Source organism: Leuresthes tenuis, unplaced genomic scaffold, assembly GCF_036924035.1.
Source record: "Leuresthes tenuis unplaced genomic scaffold, fLeuTen1.0.hap1 SCAF_4, whole genome shotgun sequence".
NCBI lineage: Eukaryota > Metazoa > Chordata > Actinopteri > Atheriniformes > Atherinopsidae > Leuresthes > Leuresthes tenuis.
The window spans coordinates 27,841,789-27,860,792 of record NW_027325358.1 but is presented as its reverse complement, the minus strand read 5'-3'; the positions used below and the strand labels follow the sequence as shown (position 1 = coordinate 27,860,792).

At 38.9% G+C, this 19,004-nt stretch overlaps 1 protein-coding gene across 2 annotated transcripts; it reads left to right on the top strand.

The window, feature by feature from the left end:
* Positions 1-5,435: 5,435 nt before the first annotated feature.
* Positions 5,436-18,832, top strand: LOC140304763 (UTP--glucose-1-phosphate uridylyltransferase-like). Of its 2 annotated transcripts, none has more exons than XM_072383530.1 (10): positions 5,436-5,456; positions 8,380-8,495; positions 10,184-10,291; positions 15,138-15,323; positions 15,409-15,542; positions 15,848-16,145; positions 16,252-16,449; positions 16,808-17,050; positions 17,550-17,654; positions 18,341-18,832. In XM_072383530.1, exons 2-10 carry the CDS (start codon positions 8,397-8,399, stop codon positions 18,446-18,448), a joined length of 1,479 nt encoding a protein of 492 aa, XP_072239631.1. In that variant the 5' UTR covers positions 5,436-5,456; positions 8,380-8,396; the 3' UTR covers positions 18,449-18,832. The 2 variants fall into 2 exon arrangements, with proteins under 2 accessions (XP_072239631.1, XP_072239630.1); XM_072383529.1 differs by lacking the exon at positions 5,436-5,456 and adding an exon at positions 7,476-7,718.
* The last annotated feature ends 172 nt before the right edge of the window (positions 18,833-19,004 follow it).

Sequence of the window (19,004 nt, the reverse complement as noted above, 5' to 3'; positions counted from 1 at the left end):
TACTGGCAGCTTATTCCACAAGAGAGGGGCCTGATAACTGAAGGCTCTACCTCCCATTCTACTTTTAGAAACTCTGGGAACAACAAGTAAACCTGCAGTTTGGGAGCGAAGTGCTCTGTTAGGAAAATATCTTACAATTAAATCTTTAAGATATGATGGAGCTCGGTCATTAAGAACTTTATATGTGAGAAGAAGAATCTTAAATTCTATTCTGAATTTAACAGGGAGCCAATGAAGAGAAGCTAAAACTGGAGAAACATGATCTCTCCTGTTAGTTCTCATCAGAACTCTGGCTGCAGCATTTTGGATCAGCTGGAGGCTTTTCAGAGAATATGTGGGACAGCCCAATAATAAGGAATTACAGTAGTCCAATCTTGAAGTAACAAATGCATGAACTAGTTTCTCTGCATCACCCTGAGACAGGATGTTCCTGATTTTAGCAATATTACGAAGGTGAAAGAAGGCAGTCCTAGAAACCAGTTTTATATGTGCGTCAAATGATAAATTCTGGTCAAAAATAACTCCAAGGTTCCTCACTGTAGAACTAGAAGCCAAGGAAATACCATCTAGAGTAACTATATAACTAGACAATTTCTCCCTGAAGCGCTCAGGTCCAAAGAGAACAACTTCAGTTTTGTCTGAATTTAAAAGCAGACAGTTCTGAGTCATCCAGGTCTTTATGTCTTTAAGACAGGCTTGTAGCCTGACCAACCTGTAGGTTTCATCTGGTTTCATAGATAAGTACAGCTGAGTATCATCAGCATAACAATGGAAATTTATGCCATGCTGTCTGATAATGTTACCTAATGGAAGCATGTATAAAGTAAAAAGAATCGGTCCAAGCACAGAACCCTGAGGAACTCCATGACTTACTCCAACGTGTGAGGAAGATTCCTCATTTACAAGAACAAACTGGAATCTATCAGATAAATATGACTTAAACCAGCCTAATGCAGTTCCTTTAATCCCAATAACATGTTCAAGTCTCTGTAACAGAATGCTGTGATCGATCGTATCAAATGCAGCACTGAGATCCAACAGGACAAGCACAGAAACAAGTCCGCTATCAGAGGCTAACAGGAGATCATTGGTAACTTTCACCAGTGCTGTTTCTGTGCTATGATGCACTCTGAATCCTGACTGAAACTCTTCAAACAGATTATTTCTATGTAAATGATCACAAAGTTGAACTGCAACTATTTTTTCAAGAACTTTGGACAAAAAAGGGAGATTGGATATAGGTCGATAATTAGCCAACACTTCTGAATCAAGAGTAGGTTTTTTAAGTAAAGGTTTAATTACAGCAACCTTAAAAGTCTGAGGTACATATCCTGTCAACAAAGACCGATTGATCAAATCCAATATGGAAGTGTCAATTAAGGGGAAAACCTCCTTGAACAGTCTGGTTGGGATTGGGTCTAACATACAAGTTGATGGTTTAGAAGAGACTATTGCTGTTGTTAGCTCAGAAAGATCAACTGGACAGAAGCTGTCTAAATACAATTCAGGTTCGAAAGATACTTCTAAAGCTGCTCTACTTGATGATACATCAGTGATAATAATGGGAAGGATTCCATTAATCTTCTCTCTGATAGAAACAATTTTATTGATGAAGAATCTCATGAAATCATCACTGCTGAGAGTTAAAGGAATACATGGCTCAACAGAGCTCGGACTCTTTGTCAGCCTGGCAACAGTGCTGAAAAGAAACCTGGGATTATTCTTATTCTCTTCTATCAATAATGAATAATACGCAGTTCTAGCTTTACGAAGTGCTTTCTTATACGTTATTAAACTATCTTTCCAGACTAATTGAGACTCTTCTAAATTAGAGGAACGCCACTGTCTCTCCAGCTTTCTTGCAGTCTGCTTTAACGCACGCAGCTGTGAATTATACCAAGGAGCCAACCTCTTCTGACTGATTACCTTCCTTTTCAGAGGGGCAACATTGTCCAGTGTTGTACGCATTGAAGCTGTAGTGTTGTCAACAAGAGAGTCAAGTTCTACTGGAGTAAAATTTAGGTAGCCATCCTGTGTCATATCAGCACATGGCAGTGAAGAAAAGGATGATGAAATCAACTCTTTAAATCTGGTTACAGCATTCTCTGACAGACACCTTCTATATGTAGAATTCTTCTCAGAAACCGTGTAGTCAAGTAATGTAAATTCAAAAGTTATTAAAAAATGGTCAGACAAGACAGGGTTATGAGGGAACACTGTTAACTGTTCACTCTCAATGCCATAAGTCAGCACAAGGTCAAGGGTATGATTAAGGCAGTGAGTAGGTCTGTGAACACTTTGAGAAAATCCAATAGAGTCTAATATAGAATTAAAGTTAATATTTAGGCTGTCATTTTCAACATCTACATGAATATTAAAGTCACCCACTACAATGACTTTATCTGTACTCACCACTAACTGGGATAAAAACTCTGAGAATTCAGACAGAAACTCAGAATAAGGGCCAGGCGGACGATACACAACAACAAACACAAGAGGTTTTTGTGATTTCCACTTTGGGTGGGAAAAACTGAGAATCAGAGATTCAAAAGAGCTAAAACTAATCTTGGGTCTAGGACTGATTAGTAACCCTGATCTGAAGATAGCTGCCACTCCTCCTCCTCTGCCTGTGGTTCTAGGAACATGAACATTTAAATAGTCAGAGGGAGTTGATTCATTAATGCTAACATGATCCTCCTGCTGCAGCCAGGTTTCTGTAAGACAAAATATATCAATATGATGATCACAAATCAAATCATTCACTAACAGAGACTTCAAAGGGAGAGATCTAATATTCAGCAAACCACATTTAATAGTTTGATGTTTTTGTTCAGTTAAAGTTTTTGTTTTAATTTTTTTTTGCACAAGAGGATTTGCTCCTTTTGTGTTTTTTGATTGAGGGGGGGGCAGCATCAGGTGGGAAGCCGCAGAGAAGTGTGTAAGACTACAACTCTGCATCCTGGTCTCAACCCTGGGATGTCATGTTTTTGGATGACTAATAAATTCGTCCATATTTCTAGAAATGAGAGCCGCTCCTTCCAAAGTGGGATGGATGCCGTCTCTCCTCATCAGACCAGGTTTTCTCCAGAAAGATTGCCAATTATCTATGTAGCCCACGTTGTTTGCTGGACACCATCTAGACAACCAGCGATTGAATGAGGACATGCGGCTAAACATGTCATCACTGGTCAGATTTGGCAGGGGTCCAGAGAAAACTACGGAGTCCGACATTGTTTTGGCAAAATTACACACCGATGCAACATTAATTTTAGTGACCTCCGATTGGCGTAACCGGGTGTCATTACCGCCGACGTGAATAACTATTTTACCGTATTTACGTTTATCCTTAGCCAGCAGTTTTAAATAGGATTCTATGTCGCCCGCTCTGGCCCCTGGAATGCATTTGACTATGGTCGCTGGTGTCTCTAATGCCACGTTTCTGACTATAGAGCTGCCAATTACCAGGGTTTTGTCCTCAGCGGGTGTGTCGCTGAGTGGAGAAAATCTATTAGAAACGTGGACAGGTTGATGGTGAACCACGGGCTTGACTTTAGGACTATGACTCCTCTTCCTGACAGTCACCCAGCCACTCTTAAGTCCCGGCTGCTCGGGATCTGCTCGGGGACGACTAACAGAGCTAGCTACGCTAGGTGGCTCCGCACTGACTAAAGGGGCCTGGCTCGCTATCGGGTGGTTTTCAACAGTGCAGAGCCGAGCTTCCATTTCAGATAACCTTGCCTCCAAAACTACAAAAAGACTACATTTGTTACATGTACCATTACCACTAAAGGAGGCAGAGGAGTAACTAAACATCTGACACAAGGAGCAGGTGAAAGCAGGAGATAGAGGAAGAGAACTGGTAGCCATGCTAAGCTAGAGAACCAGACACAACGCTAAAAAGTGAAAAATAAAAACTAAAGATCTGTAAGAGTGAGCGTTAGAATATAACAAGTATGGGATAGAGTTAACTATGCAAGATGTGTAAATTATAGGGAGAAATAAGGTGATTATTAGTAGTTCAAGAAGAGCGAGAACTGTCACAGTGCACACACACAAAGCAACAGGAAGTGATGCAATACGTCTTACCGCAAAGCAAAGCCGTCAGACCGTCAGCGTCAGCAATAAATAGTTTAGTCTCATGTCCATCTCAGTTAACACAACTAAAGTGAAATGCAGCGACAAAAATCAACGACAGCCACTTAAATTAAAAAATTTGAACCTACTCCAGTTAATGTTCGTATAAGACAAAAAAAAAAGACAAAAAACACTCTTGCAGTCACGGCTGGGTTTGTGAGCTTCTTCCAGAGAAGATTAAAGGCTTCACTCTGGGAAAAAGGGGGACGGGTTGAACAGCTCAGTTGCGAACGATCCGGTTCAAAGAACCGGCTCTTGAGTCGCCTCCCATTGTTTTTTTTTTTGTTTTTTTTTTTTTTACTTTTTGCGTTCAGAAAAGTACCTGCGGGCACTGCGGACGTTGGCTACGGCTGTCACGTGCATGCTGTGCAACCATTCATGTGAGGATTGACAAAGATCATACCTTCAAGCAGGGAGGGGCGGGGGTAACATTGCTGAGAGACACGCTGAAAGAGACAGAGGAGTGTGGTGCAAAGATGGGTAACAACAGAAAAAGAAGGAGTATTTGGGTGCATTTTGACAGTTGTGTCAATAGCTTTCTATGTTTAGGTTTTTATAGGCATTTTATATCTGCTTTGTGTAGCAGAGTGGTTTTTCAAGCTAGTTGGATAGCGTAGTGGTATCAGTGGTATGATTGCCACCTTCCATGTGGGAGACCTGGGTTCAGATCCCCTGCATGAAAGGTATTACCTCCAGTAGGGGTCCTTAGGCAAGACCCCCTTAGCCTACCTGTAAATCGCTTTGGATAAAAGCGTCTGCTAAATACATAAGTTAGAGAGTTAGAAGGGATTTTACAACTGTAAATGCAATTGGCTACAGCAATTTATTGAAATTTAAGTGATGTTTGTGTTAAAATACAAATCACAAGTCAAAACAGTGCTAAATTTGGCTGAATTCTAAAAAGTACAAGTGGTAAAATGGAGAGCCATTTGGGAGCTTTTCTAGATGAGCTGAGCCAAATGAACCGGCTCACTTAAAAGAGCCGAAATTCCCATCATTAGTGGGAAGGACAATAAGGCAACTCCATCTGATTGACGAGCATTCTCGACCAATAACCGCTTTCTCTACACAGTTCCTGCCGTTACGTCACTTACCCTACAAAGCCGTTGGACCAAAAACGGCAAGCAACAGGCTAGGTTGACAGTCGTCCTGACGCTGAGAGGAGCGGGATGAAGTTAAATTGAGTTTATGCTTTATAACTAGACATTTTCGTGTTATTATTGAGCCATTTGGGTGTAAAGGTTCACTGCCCCGTCTTAGGGTTTCCGTGTTGTCCTCGGTGTATTTTCGAGGCTGTTCCGTTACTTTGACAGTTTGTTCAGGTGGGTAAGAGCTTCATGAGGCAAAGTTGTGGTTGGATGTGCACGCAAGTTCGTTGATAAACAACTGTCGTTTGCCGTTTTGGAGAAATGTAACTTAAATTCAAAAGCACGGAAGCATGTCTGATCTGCTGGCATGCGGCTGCTGCAACCTAATTCGTGTGTGTGTAGGTTGTTTATCACAACAAAGCATGTAATAGTTCCCTATATGAGCTTGAATGCCGGTTTAGACACGCTTAAAAAACAAAGGTAACCTAAATTATATAACTGATTATATTGGGTAAAATGTATTAAGTAATTAAGCAAAACTTATTAACAACTTAATTTAAAGTGCGGTTTGGGTGATTTGGAACCAGTAATTTATATAATCTCAGTACAGTCTTTAGCTCACAGCCAGGTGGATTCACCTGTCTTTAAAACACCTTCATCTCCAACTCTTGCTGACTCTGAAGTGTCCTGTTGAGGGTCCATCTTGAGATATCCTGTTCACATTTCTAAACCAAAGTACATTTTAAATATATTGGGCTCAGTCTCCACACATAAGCAGAATTTTCCAATTTTTCTTTTATACCTAAATCAATATCAGTGCCCCATTCATTTTTTTTTTATTTAAGCAGCAAAATGCTGTCATCCTGAAATTAACCTGAGCAAAATCTCTATTTTGAGATTAATCTAGATTGAAATAATGGAGGGGGAAACATGTAGAACTTACAAAATATTCAATTAAAACTGCTGGTTTCTACATGTAAATCAGTTCTACATCTGAAAGTTTGTAAATCAGTTCTACATCTGCAAGTTTCCCACAAACACACAACACAACATATATTTCGACATTAAAAGATGACGGGACCTTCTATAATTAAGGTTGCAGTTGATTACTTTCATTATTTCTGTCAACGGCATTCTAAATGACGACAAAAAAGTGGTTTGCTGTCAACCGGTCCAAAAAAAATAATGCAGCAAATCCTTGCAACGGAGATAATCTGGTGCTTTTTTTTATAAGAAGAATTTAAACCTTACGGAGTTGCTTCCTAGTTAAACATTGGATAAGAAGATGTTTTCACCTCAAACTACCAGATGTTTGTGTGATCAACAAATAGATGAGTTATTTTACTTTAGTTTAGTGTAAATTGTTGCTCACTATATTTGACAATACTGACAAACACATACTGAAAACTAGCGCCCTGCCCGGGACTGTTTTCTTCATCCCGCTCCCGCTGAATTTCTGACCATTACCGCCTGCACCCGCAACGTGTATGTTACACACCCGCCCGCTCCCGCAATGTGTATGTCCACTCTCGCCCGCATCCGCAAAACTTTGGAATTTATGCCCGCACAATAATAAAAATGTATTGATTTTGGTGTCTTCTCCCGTCCCGCAGGAGAAAACACGTAATTTTATAGGCTATTAATAAAGAGACTCATGGACAATTGAGAAACTTCTCAAAATGTCAGACTTGCCTTGCTTTGTCTTTGTGCTGTAAATATCTTATTTGAGCTTCCTTTCCACATCATTTTTTGACATTCTGTCGCTAGGCTACATCCCGATCCCGCTGTGTTTTCTTTTTAGCCGCCCGCTCCCGCCCACTACAAAGTTCATACCGCTCGCGGGAGCGGGCGCTATGATTCCAATGCAGCCCTCGACTACAAACCATACAAATGTCAAATTGTTACTTATTAAATACGCCTAAATGTTGTGATTGATAGCTTTAATGAAGTTAATTTGCCAAATTTTCTAGAAACACTGTAACAGGCTTAGTCAATTATAAGTTTTATATACAAAAGGTTTTGATCAATAAACTTGATTTTTTTTTTTTTGTTTCACTAGTAAGTGACCAGTGTTTCTTGTGGTGTTTTGAAAAATCCAATCTTGAAGTATAAACAGCTAAAAGCTATGTGAGTTGCAGGCTAGGCAGGGCAGTGACAGTCCCACCCTATACATAATGTCACTCTAGTTGTGTGTGATTGGTGTGTTTCTGTGGGCTGGCCCTGTGTTGAGCTCAGGGTCGGAGCTGCGGATTCCTGATCCTCCTCTGTGCTGAGGATGAGGAGTACGTGTGTTGTTCTGTGACAGAAGCTGACTGGGTTTTTCTTTGGAAACATTTTTTACTTTTTAACAATTTCATGCTCACTGTGAGCTTCCACGCCTGCCACCAAAAACTGCCAGCTGCATCCCCTCTGCAAATTGAATCTTTCTTTTCTCTTTTTTTTAAACCGATCTTGTCCTTTAAACAGACTGTGGTAAAATGTCTCTAACTGTAGCGGGTAAGTTTACTTTTTGGTAGAAGTGTTTAATAAAACAGCTTTTCTTTTTTTCTTTCTTTTCTTTTCTTTTTTAAATAAGTGCCTTTCTAGTTAGTGTATGTAGTCACTGAGCCATTTCCTGAGTATTCCATGTATGACTGTCCCTATTTGACTCAATCCTAAACTCCATCACTGTCACAAAGACTTTTACTTGATGTGAGAAACTAATATGAGAACCTATTCTATTGCTTTGGAAGCCTTCTGGTGTCCTTGCTTAATCCCGTATGAATTGAAACTCTTATGAGAGATGCAGAAAATAGAAGCATAAATCTTCGTCTTATGCACCTATAACTGTCATGCCTAAGACATTATCTTTATCGTACAATAAAAACAAGGTTTTTATTTAATTTTTTTTATATATAACTTACAGACTGACAGTAGACCTGGGCTTTAACCCTGGGCTTTACTTGAAAAACTGCCATGACATTCTAATTTCTGTTTAAAGTACGACAAAATTATTGCAACCAGATACCAAGTCATGTTGGCAGCATGAATGTAAGCACATATGTCAGTAGAGGGCTCTTAATGTCCTCCACAGTTGTCTCTATGACCTAAAACTCATTACAACACAGCCATTTGACTGTCTGTGAAGAAATTATAATGAAGATCTGTTTATTTGCAGATTTAACCAGAGGAGTGATGACAGAGTTCCAGGAGAAGCTCTGTCAGCAGCACGAAGAGTCGATGTACCGGGAGCTGGAGACCCTGCTTGCTACAGCCAACAAAGCAGAAGCAGAGGTGAGATGATATCCAGTCATCTCCAGGGACTCTTTGACAGTCTCAGGTCATAGCTGAAAATTTGCAGGACAGAATAAATGAAGGGGAAATAAGTTCTCGTTGGATTGGTCATTTTTCATCTTTATTCAGCTATTCTATTTTTCTCTTCTGTAAAATTGTCACTTAATAATATTTCAGGCACAAGATTGAAACATTTGGATATGTGATTGACAGGTTGTTATTCTGGTAACACAAGTCAGTAGCTTTTTGTAAGAACTGCTTAATTTTTTTAAATTTCATTGACTTTTCTATATTCAGTTTGGAAGGATCTGAGTGGTGTAAAGTGTATCACTAATGCACACAGAATTTACCAGTTAAGTTTACTTCAGTAGAAAACACTCTCTCTGCAAGCATCCCTTATCCAGCTGTTTTACCATGTGGCTTAGAAATAATCTTCCACTTGGACTAATGTGGTCTCTGAACTCAGTAACAACCCCCTCACCACATACTGCAGCTATTATCTGTCCACTCACAGTGGAAATTCTGAGACTTTTTTGATTTTTTTTTTAAGCCAATGAGTCAATGTGGCACACAGTGCAATAAGTGTCATGGTTTCATCTATCTCTTATGTGTTCTGAGCAAATATTTGCAGAATTTAATAAAGAGGGTCCATTAGGTCGTCTGAACACACAGCACAGATTCAATTTGGAAAGTTTTAGCCATTTTGGGGTTAACAACCCTTAGGTCCTGCACAGTAACACACATGTACACATATGCTTGCTGACTGCTGCAGTTAATGTGAATGCAAAGTATTTCTTTTAGATATACTTTAGCTCCAGCAAACAGTTGAATTAAAGCCTGAATGCAACAAATCAAAAACTTATTTAGATGTCTGTGAGTGTTTCATTGACTTTAATCCAGTTTATTCATGTAATGACAGTTCACAATAAAAGGCACATTAAAGAGAAAGTAAAGTCTCTCCAATTTAATATGATGATTCATTATGCCATATTGATGAAAATACTTTAATTTTTTCTAACAATGCCAACAATCCCATAATAAAGCCAACATCAACAATAAATACATCCCATAAATAGTATAAGCTAACTCTCAATGCTGAGAAACTCTATTTAAGTCCAATGACTATTGAAACACATAATTTAGCCACAGTGTCACACTGAATGACATGCTTCATCATTATCATAAGCACACACACATGCACATTGTAGTTTGTTTAGACTCTGCTCAACATACACTGTCTTCCCTGCCAAAATACTCATGAGAGCACCAGATGTGGCTCAATTCACCATGGAAAATAGTCTCCAAATAAATACACAATTTCTTTATGTTTAAAATGTGTTTGTTTTGAAGTGATTGTGTTTTCATTAGAACCAATTGATATGGCACCGAGGCCAGACAGTCAAAAGCGAGGTCACAGTTATGCAAAACAGAACACACGGAATATAGCAACTTCGTCCTTTAAGCTCTGGGAGATCCTTCCAGATATCAACATACAAATATTCTCCATTAGTGATATTTTACCTGTCATAGAATAATTTGACCACTGTCTGACCACTGATACTTATGGTGTATATGTCTATGAGTTTATTAATCGCTTGGCTGAGTTATTGTTTTTGATACATACTGCTTTGGTTTACTACTTAATTTTTCTGGCAGCCCACAGTAATGTTGAATTTGTTCCATTTCAGATCACCAGAAAGGATTTTGATGGATTCAAGAAGCTCTTCCATAGATTTCTGCAGGTTAAAGGTCCTGCAGTTGACTGGGTCAAGATCAACCGGCCACCCGAGGACTCGGTAAGGCCAGATACCGCAGTCTGACTGGGTTTCATCTTGCTATGCTCTATGCTGCTATTAAACGTCACTGAAGCCCGGTTCAGGCATCAGAGCAACAGAAGTCTAACTGACTGCACATAACAACAGGCTGCAGTGTTGAACAAGTCTTTTCCCCAAAAAGTGGAGACCTTGTGAAAAATGTAAATTATAGGAAAATGTAATGATTTTAGAATTATTTAAACCTTACATTTATTGAAAATATTATAAAGATGTCGTGAGAGTGTTGGGGATATTATGTAATACATTTACACAACTTTACAGTCACTTTCGTTGCCCATTGCCAGGTTTCTTTTTTAAATGTGTAGCTGGTATCAAGTTGAAAAGGAAACCTTTAAGCATTGAATATGTTGTCTTTTACCCAGGTCAAACTAGATAGACAGTGCGCTTTAAATTATTACCAAATCATGGGATTCTGTTTTTATTTATGCTATACACAAGTAATTTTTTTCTAAAGGCAGTTGTAGATCTACAGAAGCTTTAATAACCAGCTGCTGAGAAGGTAGACAGAAATAAACTAATTCTACCTCAGAATAGAGACTAGAGCTCCATATTTTCTTTTCCTGCATTAGTTGTTGAGCACATTAAGAAAATGATAATTTATCCATAGTCCTTCCATATGTGTTATTGCATACTTTTTACTTATAAAAGTCTTCAAGCATTCACCCAGTCGCTATAATCTTAAGACTTTTGCTGTGTAAGGTCCAAATTTTCTTCAGCCTTATGAGGGCTTGCAGTTCTTGGTTGTTATATAGCTGGAGGTGTCCACAGGTTTCCGTGTCATCATATTTGGTATTTTAGTGAATCCAAGCAGACTCTATGTCAGCTCTTCTGTGGCGAGTCTGTATCATCACAAGATTATGCAGGAATAAACAAATGCTGCCTTAGATACAGCACAGATAAATATGTTTGCTGTAAATGGCTGGATTTAAATGGAGCTCTCATCTGAAGGTGTAACAATCTGCATCTCACTGAAACACAAGCAAAGATGGAAAGTGGGCTTGAGGACTTACCTAATGGCACTTCCACATCGAGACAGGAAGAATTAACTGCATGATTAGACCATGATTTGCTCTACCTCCTGCGCCCCGCCCCCTCAGATGGCTTTTCTGCAGATTACCTCACATTTGGTTTTAATGTAAACTAAATCTTAAAATCAGAGGTACATGTTAACCATTTAATTTTTTTTAGATAAGATCACATGACTCTGTTATATACATGTGTTTAATGCATTGTTTTTGGCTCTATTTGAAACTGAACTTGGGTCAGGAGAGCTTAGAGCTCTCTTTCATGTCGCATTTCTACTGTCTGCTGTCTAAGAAAGGTGTAGAAAAACTGAAAAAGTATTTTAAAAAAGCCTCTTCTATTTACCCCAGACACATTGTATCTTGTTTTTTATTAGATTTAGTGATAGTTATACTGATGTTAAAGATTAAGTGATGATGGATTTTTGGTTTGAGTTGCTATGTTAGTAAAATCCAGCTATCAGAAAACATGGAAATCAACTTTTTGTCAACTTTCAGTAGAGTGTGTTTAACAGTTTGTTCCACCTGCACTGAACAAGGCAAAGCCTTTTGTCTTGCTTCAGTATATTTCCCAAAATGTGACTGTTACTTAAAATTATTCAACAGCAAGAGGATGAGCATGAGGGTCATGCTTCAAAAACAAACTAATGTAACCAGATAAGTGGACAGAGAACACACTGTCTAACATCAATTATTTATCAGCATGGTGACTTCTCACACATACACTTCTTCCCCACACATTCCCTCCCCCACTGCTCCCAAAATACCCAGCTGAGTGAAGGTTGCAACTAAGAATAGTCTGACCGCCATAGCATTCAAAAGCCTTGCTTAAGATTGGTGAAGCCAGACAGACGCTGACATTTGTCTCTTGTGGGACACTACTGGGCACCCGTTTGTGTACATATCCACCCAATCTCAAACTACAACCGTACCCACCCTGTTCCACATCCAACTGCTGTTGATAGTCACTTGACCCTGCAAGACATTCCCATGTTTAAGAAGGCTCTTCAAAGATGTTATTTCCCCAATGTTAAGGTCTAGGGGAGAGGGTGGGGAGCAACAATGTATATAGCCAGGAAGAATGAAGGAAATCAAACAGAACAGTATGGTAAAAGTAATAAGCTTTTATTATAAATGGAGTTAACATAAAGAAGTGGCCACACCACTATTCTCACAAAAAAAACAAAAAAACAAGAAGGGTGACAACCCAGAACCGACCTATATTACATTTGACTCAATCAAAGAGTAAATCAGCTCCTTTGTTTATATATTTTCTATTTTAATAGCAGTGACACCACTTCCTGTGTTAGGCAGGTGCCACATGTTGACAAAATATGTTGGCTGGTTCTTTAAATGTATTATCTTCATGAAACTATCACAGAGCATTTCCCTGAGGAATTAATTTGTGTGAATGGAAAAACTCATTACTTTAATATGCAGGTAAAACCAGCATGGTTATGTGTTCCATGTTTACATGATGTTTGTGAACCGTGAACTGATTTAATTTTGACCCTGACCTGCTGTCAAGCTCCAGCTGACAGTGTGATTATTGATAGCTTGAGTCACAGCTGCTAAACTTGCTGTTAGCTGTCATGTGACATTTATCCCTCAGGTTCCTGCGTGTCAGTGAAGTTGAGACCAACAAAGAAGTCATTGCTTAAATGGCATCAGGCAACATTAAGTGTTTCCATAAGAGAAAGATTAAGTGTGCTATTGTTCCTCCATCTCACAGCTTAGTTTTACTCTTCTATAATAAACTATAACTTTTCTTAAGAGGTCATTTTACTCATGTGACAGAAAAAGATCTATCCTGGGCCATGTAATTGTGCAGATTCCTGAGGTTTTATTCTTAGCACTCTAAGGAATTTCAGAGATTCTAAATTTTAAAGAATTTAAAAAGTCTTCACAAACTTTGTTTGATTTAGTTTTACATGCTGTCAGAGATTATATCAGAAAACATGAAAAGGAAAGCCATTACAAAGAGACTGCTGCTGCAGTGTGGTCAGGAGGTAGATGAACACATTTTATATACACAAAAAGTCACTGCTGTTGTGGGATACTTACATACTGACATACACAGTGTCCGTAAATACACAGCCTTTCTGTGTGTCATATGCTGCTGGCCAGAGGATCGTCCGTCCCAAAACTGCTCTCATGGACCAATCAGGGCACTCTCGTGCAGTGTAGTTGACTGAGGATTCCAGTCTTTGGTGAAATTCACCGTTAAATTGTGGAAACACAAACTTCAAATAAAAGAAAATAAATGTAACCTGACACTGACTTAACAACAGTACCCATGTGTCGCTGCATTCTGCATTCATGTTATATTTCTTTTTGACCAGGAGTCGTTCCTCTTTACTTACTCGACTTACTTTTCTACTCCGAAAATTAAACTTAACTCAACTTTGCTCAGTTTGACTTTAACTCTTTATCTTTTGTGTGTGTGTGTGCGTGCATGTGTTTTCCTGCAGTTTTACTGTCCCTGTCAGTCCTGAGCTGACATCTTGGTTAACATTTAACACGTCATCTGTATTTTTTTGTTTGTTTTCAAACCATTAAAAACCAAATCTGCTTTATTCACATATTTGAACAAGTGTGTTATAGTAAACACTGGCCCCTTCCCCTAACTTCATTTGATTTAAATATAATATAAACACTAACTTCAACTGCTTTGCCTCCTGTTATATAATAGAAATAGAAAAAGACCTATATCAATGATCAGTCAATGTTGCGGCAAATGCACATTTTACTTAATAAATCATAGTGTTTTTTTGTGGCAATACTGTTATTTATTTTACTCTTCTTGTCTTATAGTATTTATATTATTGTTTTCAATTTTTATGTGATTTTTTTCAATTTGCTTTTGCAATCTAGTAATTTCCTCAATGCAGAGCTAAACGCAGAGATTATCTTATTTCTCTTTTCTTTATGATTTCAACATTTCTGATTTTTAATTTTTTTTTATCTGAAACTAAAGGCTTTCAAATATTTTTATCCAGGAACAGATTCAGCTCTGGTAGAAATCACAAGTACAATGTAACTATAGGAAAGACGGTGATGTGTGAAATATCAAATTTCACAGCTAAACCATTCCACTTTCCACCGACCAACAACATCTTCTCTATATTTGGGATTAGATCAAGTCTTAAACCTGCTGCACAATAAATATGTTGGAAGTAGGATTGTGGCTGCAACAGTGATTTCAGTCTGTATCTCTTGTTTGACAATATGCTCTTAGTTTTTAATTCTTTGTCTCTCACCTAGTTTTTTCTCTTCATTTGTTTGTATGATTAAAATATTTTGCTTCCACTTTTTTTTCTTTTCTTTTTGTCTGTTTCACTTTGAGATTAGTATAATTTAAAGTACATTATGTATTACGGGTATTAATTTTGGTATTATTAGTAACAGTAGTTCTTCGGGTCCACAGTTGAGTGTTTCAGTTTTTGTCTGAAGCACTGCACAGTCCAAACCAGATCTGAAAAGTTTTACTTTGGTCTCATCTGCACTCCAAATTTCCCATAGTCACATAGATTTGACAAATCATCTCTGAAATAGTCTAAACATATATCCACCGAACACACTTATGTGCAAGCACTACTATGTCATTCTTGATTCAGTTGTTGCAGAAATACTATAAAGAAGTCTTTGTGGTCAGGTGGTCTTTGCTGTGGTCTTTGCTCACAATTTAGTTCACTTTGCATATGAGGTATATCTATTGGACATGAGCTTTACAGTGAAGAACCTGGAGTAATGTGCGGTGTGTCCTTGCTCTACTGTCACATCAGATCCAGCCCTATGAGAAAATCAAGGCAAAGGGTCTCCCTGACAACATCACAGCCTGCCTCAATAAGCTTGTAGTGGTCAAACTGAACGGAGGTTTGGGAACCAGCATGGGCTGCAAGGGCCCCAAGAGCCTGATCAGCGTCCGTAATGAGAATACCTTCCTGGACTTAACTGTGCAGCAGATTGAGGTACGAATGCACAAAAAAACATGGAGCTCTGCACTGTGGTACCTCTGAAGAACAGTGTTTTAATGTTTCCTCCACTGTTTTTCAGCATCTGAACAAAACATTTAACGCAGACGTGCCTCTCGTTCTCATGAACTCCTTCAACACTGATGAAGACACAAAGAAGATCCTGCAGAAATACACACACCACCGCGTTAACATCCACACCTTCAACCAGAGCAGGTTCAGCAATCATATTAAATGTTTTCTCTCGGCTTATGTTTTTATGTTTTGCAATCTTTTTATTATTTTTTTTAACCTTTAATTTAATCATTTCAACTTTACAAGGCAGAAAGGTTATTTAAGATGTAAGTACACTGACCTGCAAACAGAGTCAGTAGGCTTCCACTCAAGTGCCTAAATATCCTCAAGTGTGAACTGTTTGATGCTCCATCTGATCTTTCTTCATTTCTGGAAGAAAAACAAATTTGGTTATTTACCCAAAAACTTGCATGCTAAATGAGTGACTGTTTTTTGTTTTCATGCAGGTATCCGAGGATCAACAAGGAGTCTCTGCTGCCAATCGCCAAGAGCATGGGAACAAGTGGCGAGAATGCAGAGGCCTGGTACCCACCAGGTCACGGTGACATCTATGCCAGCTTTGACAACTCTGGGCTGCTGGACAAACTCATTGCAGAAGGGAGAGAGTACATCTTTGTATCCAACATTGACAACTTGGGAGCCACAGTCGACCTCTTCATCCTCCAGCACCTGATGAGCCAGCCGGCAGACAAGCGGTGCGAGTTCATCATGGAGGTCACTGACAAGACTAGAGCTGACGTAAAGGTGAGTGCAGTTCACCCTGCTTTCCCTGCAGCTGTGTGGTGATGTCATGCAGATGGGGGGAGGTTCTGCTTAGCCTTTTTCAGTGCTCCCTTCTTCTCCTCTGCAGGGTGGAACTCTGATCCAGTATGAGGACCACCTGAGGCTGTTGGAGATCGCTCAGGTTCCTAAGGCCCATGTCGACGAGTTCAAGTCCGTCACCAAGTTCAAGATCTTCAACACCAACAATCTATGGATCTCTTTGCCCGCCATCAAGAGGCTGCAGGAGAAGAACAACATGGAAATGGAGATCATCGTCAACCCAAAGGTAGCAAATGCTGTCTTCCGGAATATTTCACATAATTTTTTACTCTAGAAGGCCTTGAGCTCTCTGTGCAAAAGTGACTGTATTTAATTTTCCATGTCCATAATTTCCTGATTGTTTTAATGAAACTAAAAAAGCTTACAGAAAAAATAGGCCGTGCTTGTTTAATACACTTCTGATAAATGAATTCCAGTCAGTTGACGGCACAACTATGAGTCCTCAGAAATTAATTTGAATTTGGAGTTTACATTACCCTGAAGTCACACTCCATAAGCAGCAGTTTCAGTCGTTTGTTGATTTGGTTAAAGACCTTCTGTAGCAGCCTCTCCACTCTTAAATAAACCACACAACCTTTTTGCAGACATTGGACGGTGGTCTAAATGTAATACAGCTGGAGACAGCCGTGGGTGCTGCCATCAAGAGCTTCAAAAATGCCATGGGTGTGAACGTCCCCCGCAGCCGCTTCCTGCCAGTGAAGACATCGTCTGACCTGCTGCTTGTGATGTCGAACCTGTACAGCCTGGACGCTGGCTCACTCACCATGAGCAAGAAGAGAGAGTTCCCAACTACGCCGCACGTTAAACTGGGCAGCTCTTTCACTAAGGTCTGCAACTACCCACAGACTGCTTCTGTCATCACGGTCACTTATTGATCTGTCTTTGGCACAGAAAACAAATTAATTTTCTGATGATAACAGAATAGTCTAAGACTCCTATTTAGTTTTTTTTTTATTTATCTTGAACTTTATTTGAAAATACTGCATGGTTTGCCTAATTAAATGTGTAGGGGTTGATTAATTTTTTATCTATACAATTACATACTATAGATCTGAGCTGAACAGGAAAATGCAACCCAACTTGAGGGAGGAGAAAAATTAAAGTATCAGTAGTTGTTAAAGTGGAGAATAATGTTCAGTAGAACTATTTGATGCTCTGCAACTACACGACCTGACAGAATATCCAATTCAGAAAATAAAAAAGATGCAGCTTGTTGGTATGTACTCCTGTTATTCCTGCTGCAGTTTACAGTGTTGGAATGGCAGAGGTGGCTGCAGAATCAGTGCTGCAAGATCCCTGCAGCTTCATGTGTTGTTTGTTCTACAGGTTCAGGAGTTTCTGGCCCGGTTTGAAAGCATCCCAGACATGTTGGAGCTTGATCACCTCACCGTGTCTGGAGACGTCACCTTTGGAAAGAACGTCTCTCTGAAGGTAAACACCTTTTAAAGATGCATACATCTGATCTTACATCAGACGTATCAGTGAAAGAGGACTTTACATTTTCTAAGAACAAATGAGAGATTTTCAGTCTTACAGATGAAGAAGCTGAGCCAGTGCTCCAAGTCACTTTACTTGGTGGTTATACAAACAGACATAATCCATACTTCTTACTTCTTCTTACTCTAACCTGAACTCAGATATCACGTGAGTGCTGCCATGTTGTGCGGGTAAGCTCATTTTCAGTCAGCAAAGTCTGACTTAGTGGATTTAATAGCGTTAAAAAAAAAAATTCAGCAGCATCTCTTTGTAGAAACTCAGTCATCATCAAAACTCTGTCAACATAATTGTCAGGGAGTCATTGTTTAGGAGAATTTGCTAAATAGTGGTCTTGCACTATGCGCATGTAAATTTAAAAGAATCTTTGTGGGCATGTTGTAATGGTCCTAGAGACATTTTACATCCATGCAATATCACTGAATATCCAGTATTTAATCACTGCATACAGAAAATGTGTAGGAAACTGTTAGTGAAGAAAAAAAAAAAAAGAAGCTTTTTTTCCTCTTTTAATCCAACCCCAACAAGGAAACTGAAATACTCAAATTTTTGTGAAAAGACATTTTAAAGAATATCACAATACCAGATTATCGCTTCTTCATCAAATAATTTGCTTTCAATAGGGAACTGTCATCATCATTGCTAATCATGGTGACCGGATAGATATTCCAGCAGGAGCGATGCTGGAGAACAAGATCGTCTCAGGAAACCTGCGGATCCTTGATCACTAAGGGCCTTTGGGGGAAAAAGACATGTAGGCATATGCACCTTGAAGAGACTGAGATTTGAGATTTCTGAATGACAGTGTTGTTACTGTGCAATCAGTTTTTTTCAAACGGTAATTTAAATGTAAAGTCATTCTGCACACCAACAGCTTATCATGAGGACATTTGCTGTTACTGCACACAATTACTGTTAAGGCCTCACTGGTTCTTTTTCTCATCAATAAAATGTGCATTTTGGGTCAAGTATCCTGTGGTTTGTCAGTAAAGGAATAATTTATTAATATGCCCTAATGGGAAGTAGTTCAAATTCTCTTAATGGCTTATTTAATTTTTTCAAATGATTATGAGATGATTGTGTGTTTTAGCAATAAAAATACACCCAAAAACTAATTCTTTCACACAAAGTAATAATTTATGCTCATATTTTAAAAACACTTCAGGACTTTGGGCTCGTAAACAGTGTTTTCCATTAAGAGACTTTAGGTTGGACTTGAGAGTTTTCAGGAACTTTTGGATTATTCTGATCTGGATCTGAACTGGGAATTTAAGTAATTTCTTACTT

Coding starts and splice junctions, on each gene's coding strand:
- LOC140304763 (XM_072383529.1), top strand. Junction 10,292..15,137: donor ACCGGCCACCCGAGGACTCG/GTAAGGCCAGAT, acceptor CTGTCACATCAG/ATCCAGCCCTATGAGAAAAT. Junction 16,146..16,251: donor AGACTAGAGCTGACGTAAAG/GTGAGTGCAGTT, acceptor TCTCCTCTGCAG/GGTGGAACTCTGATCCAGTA.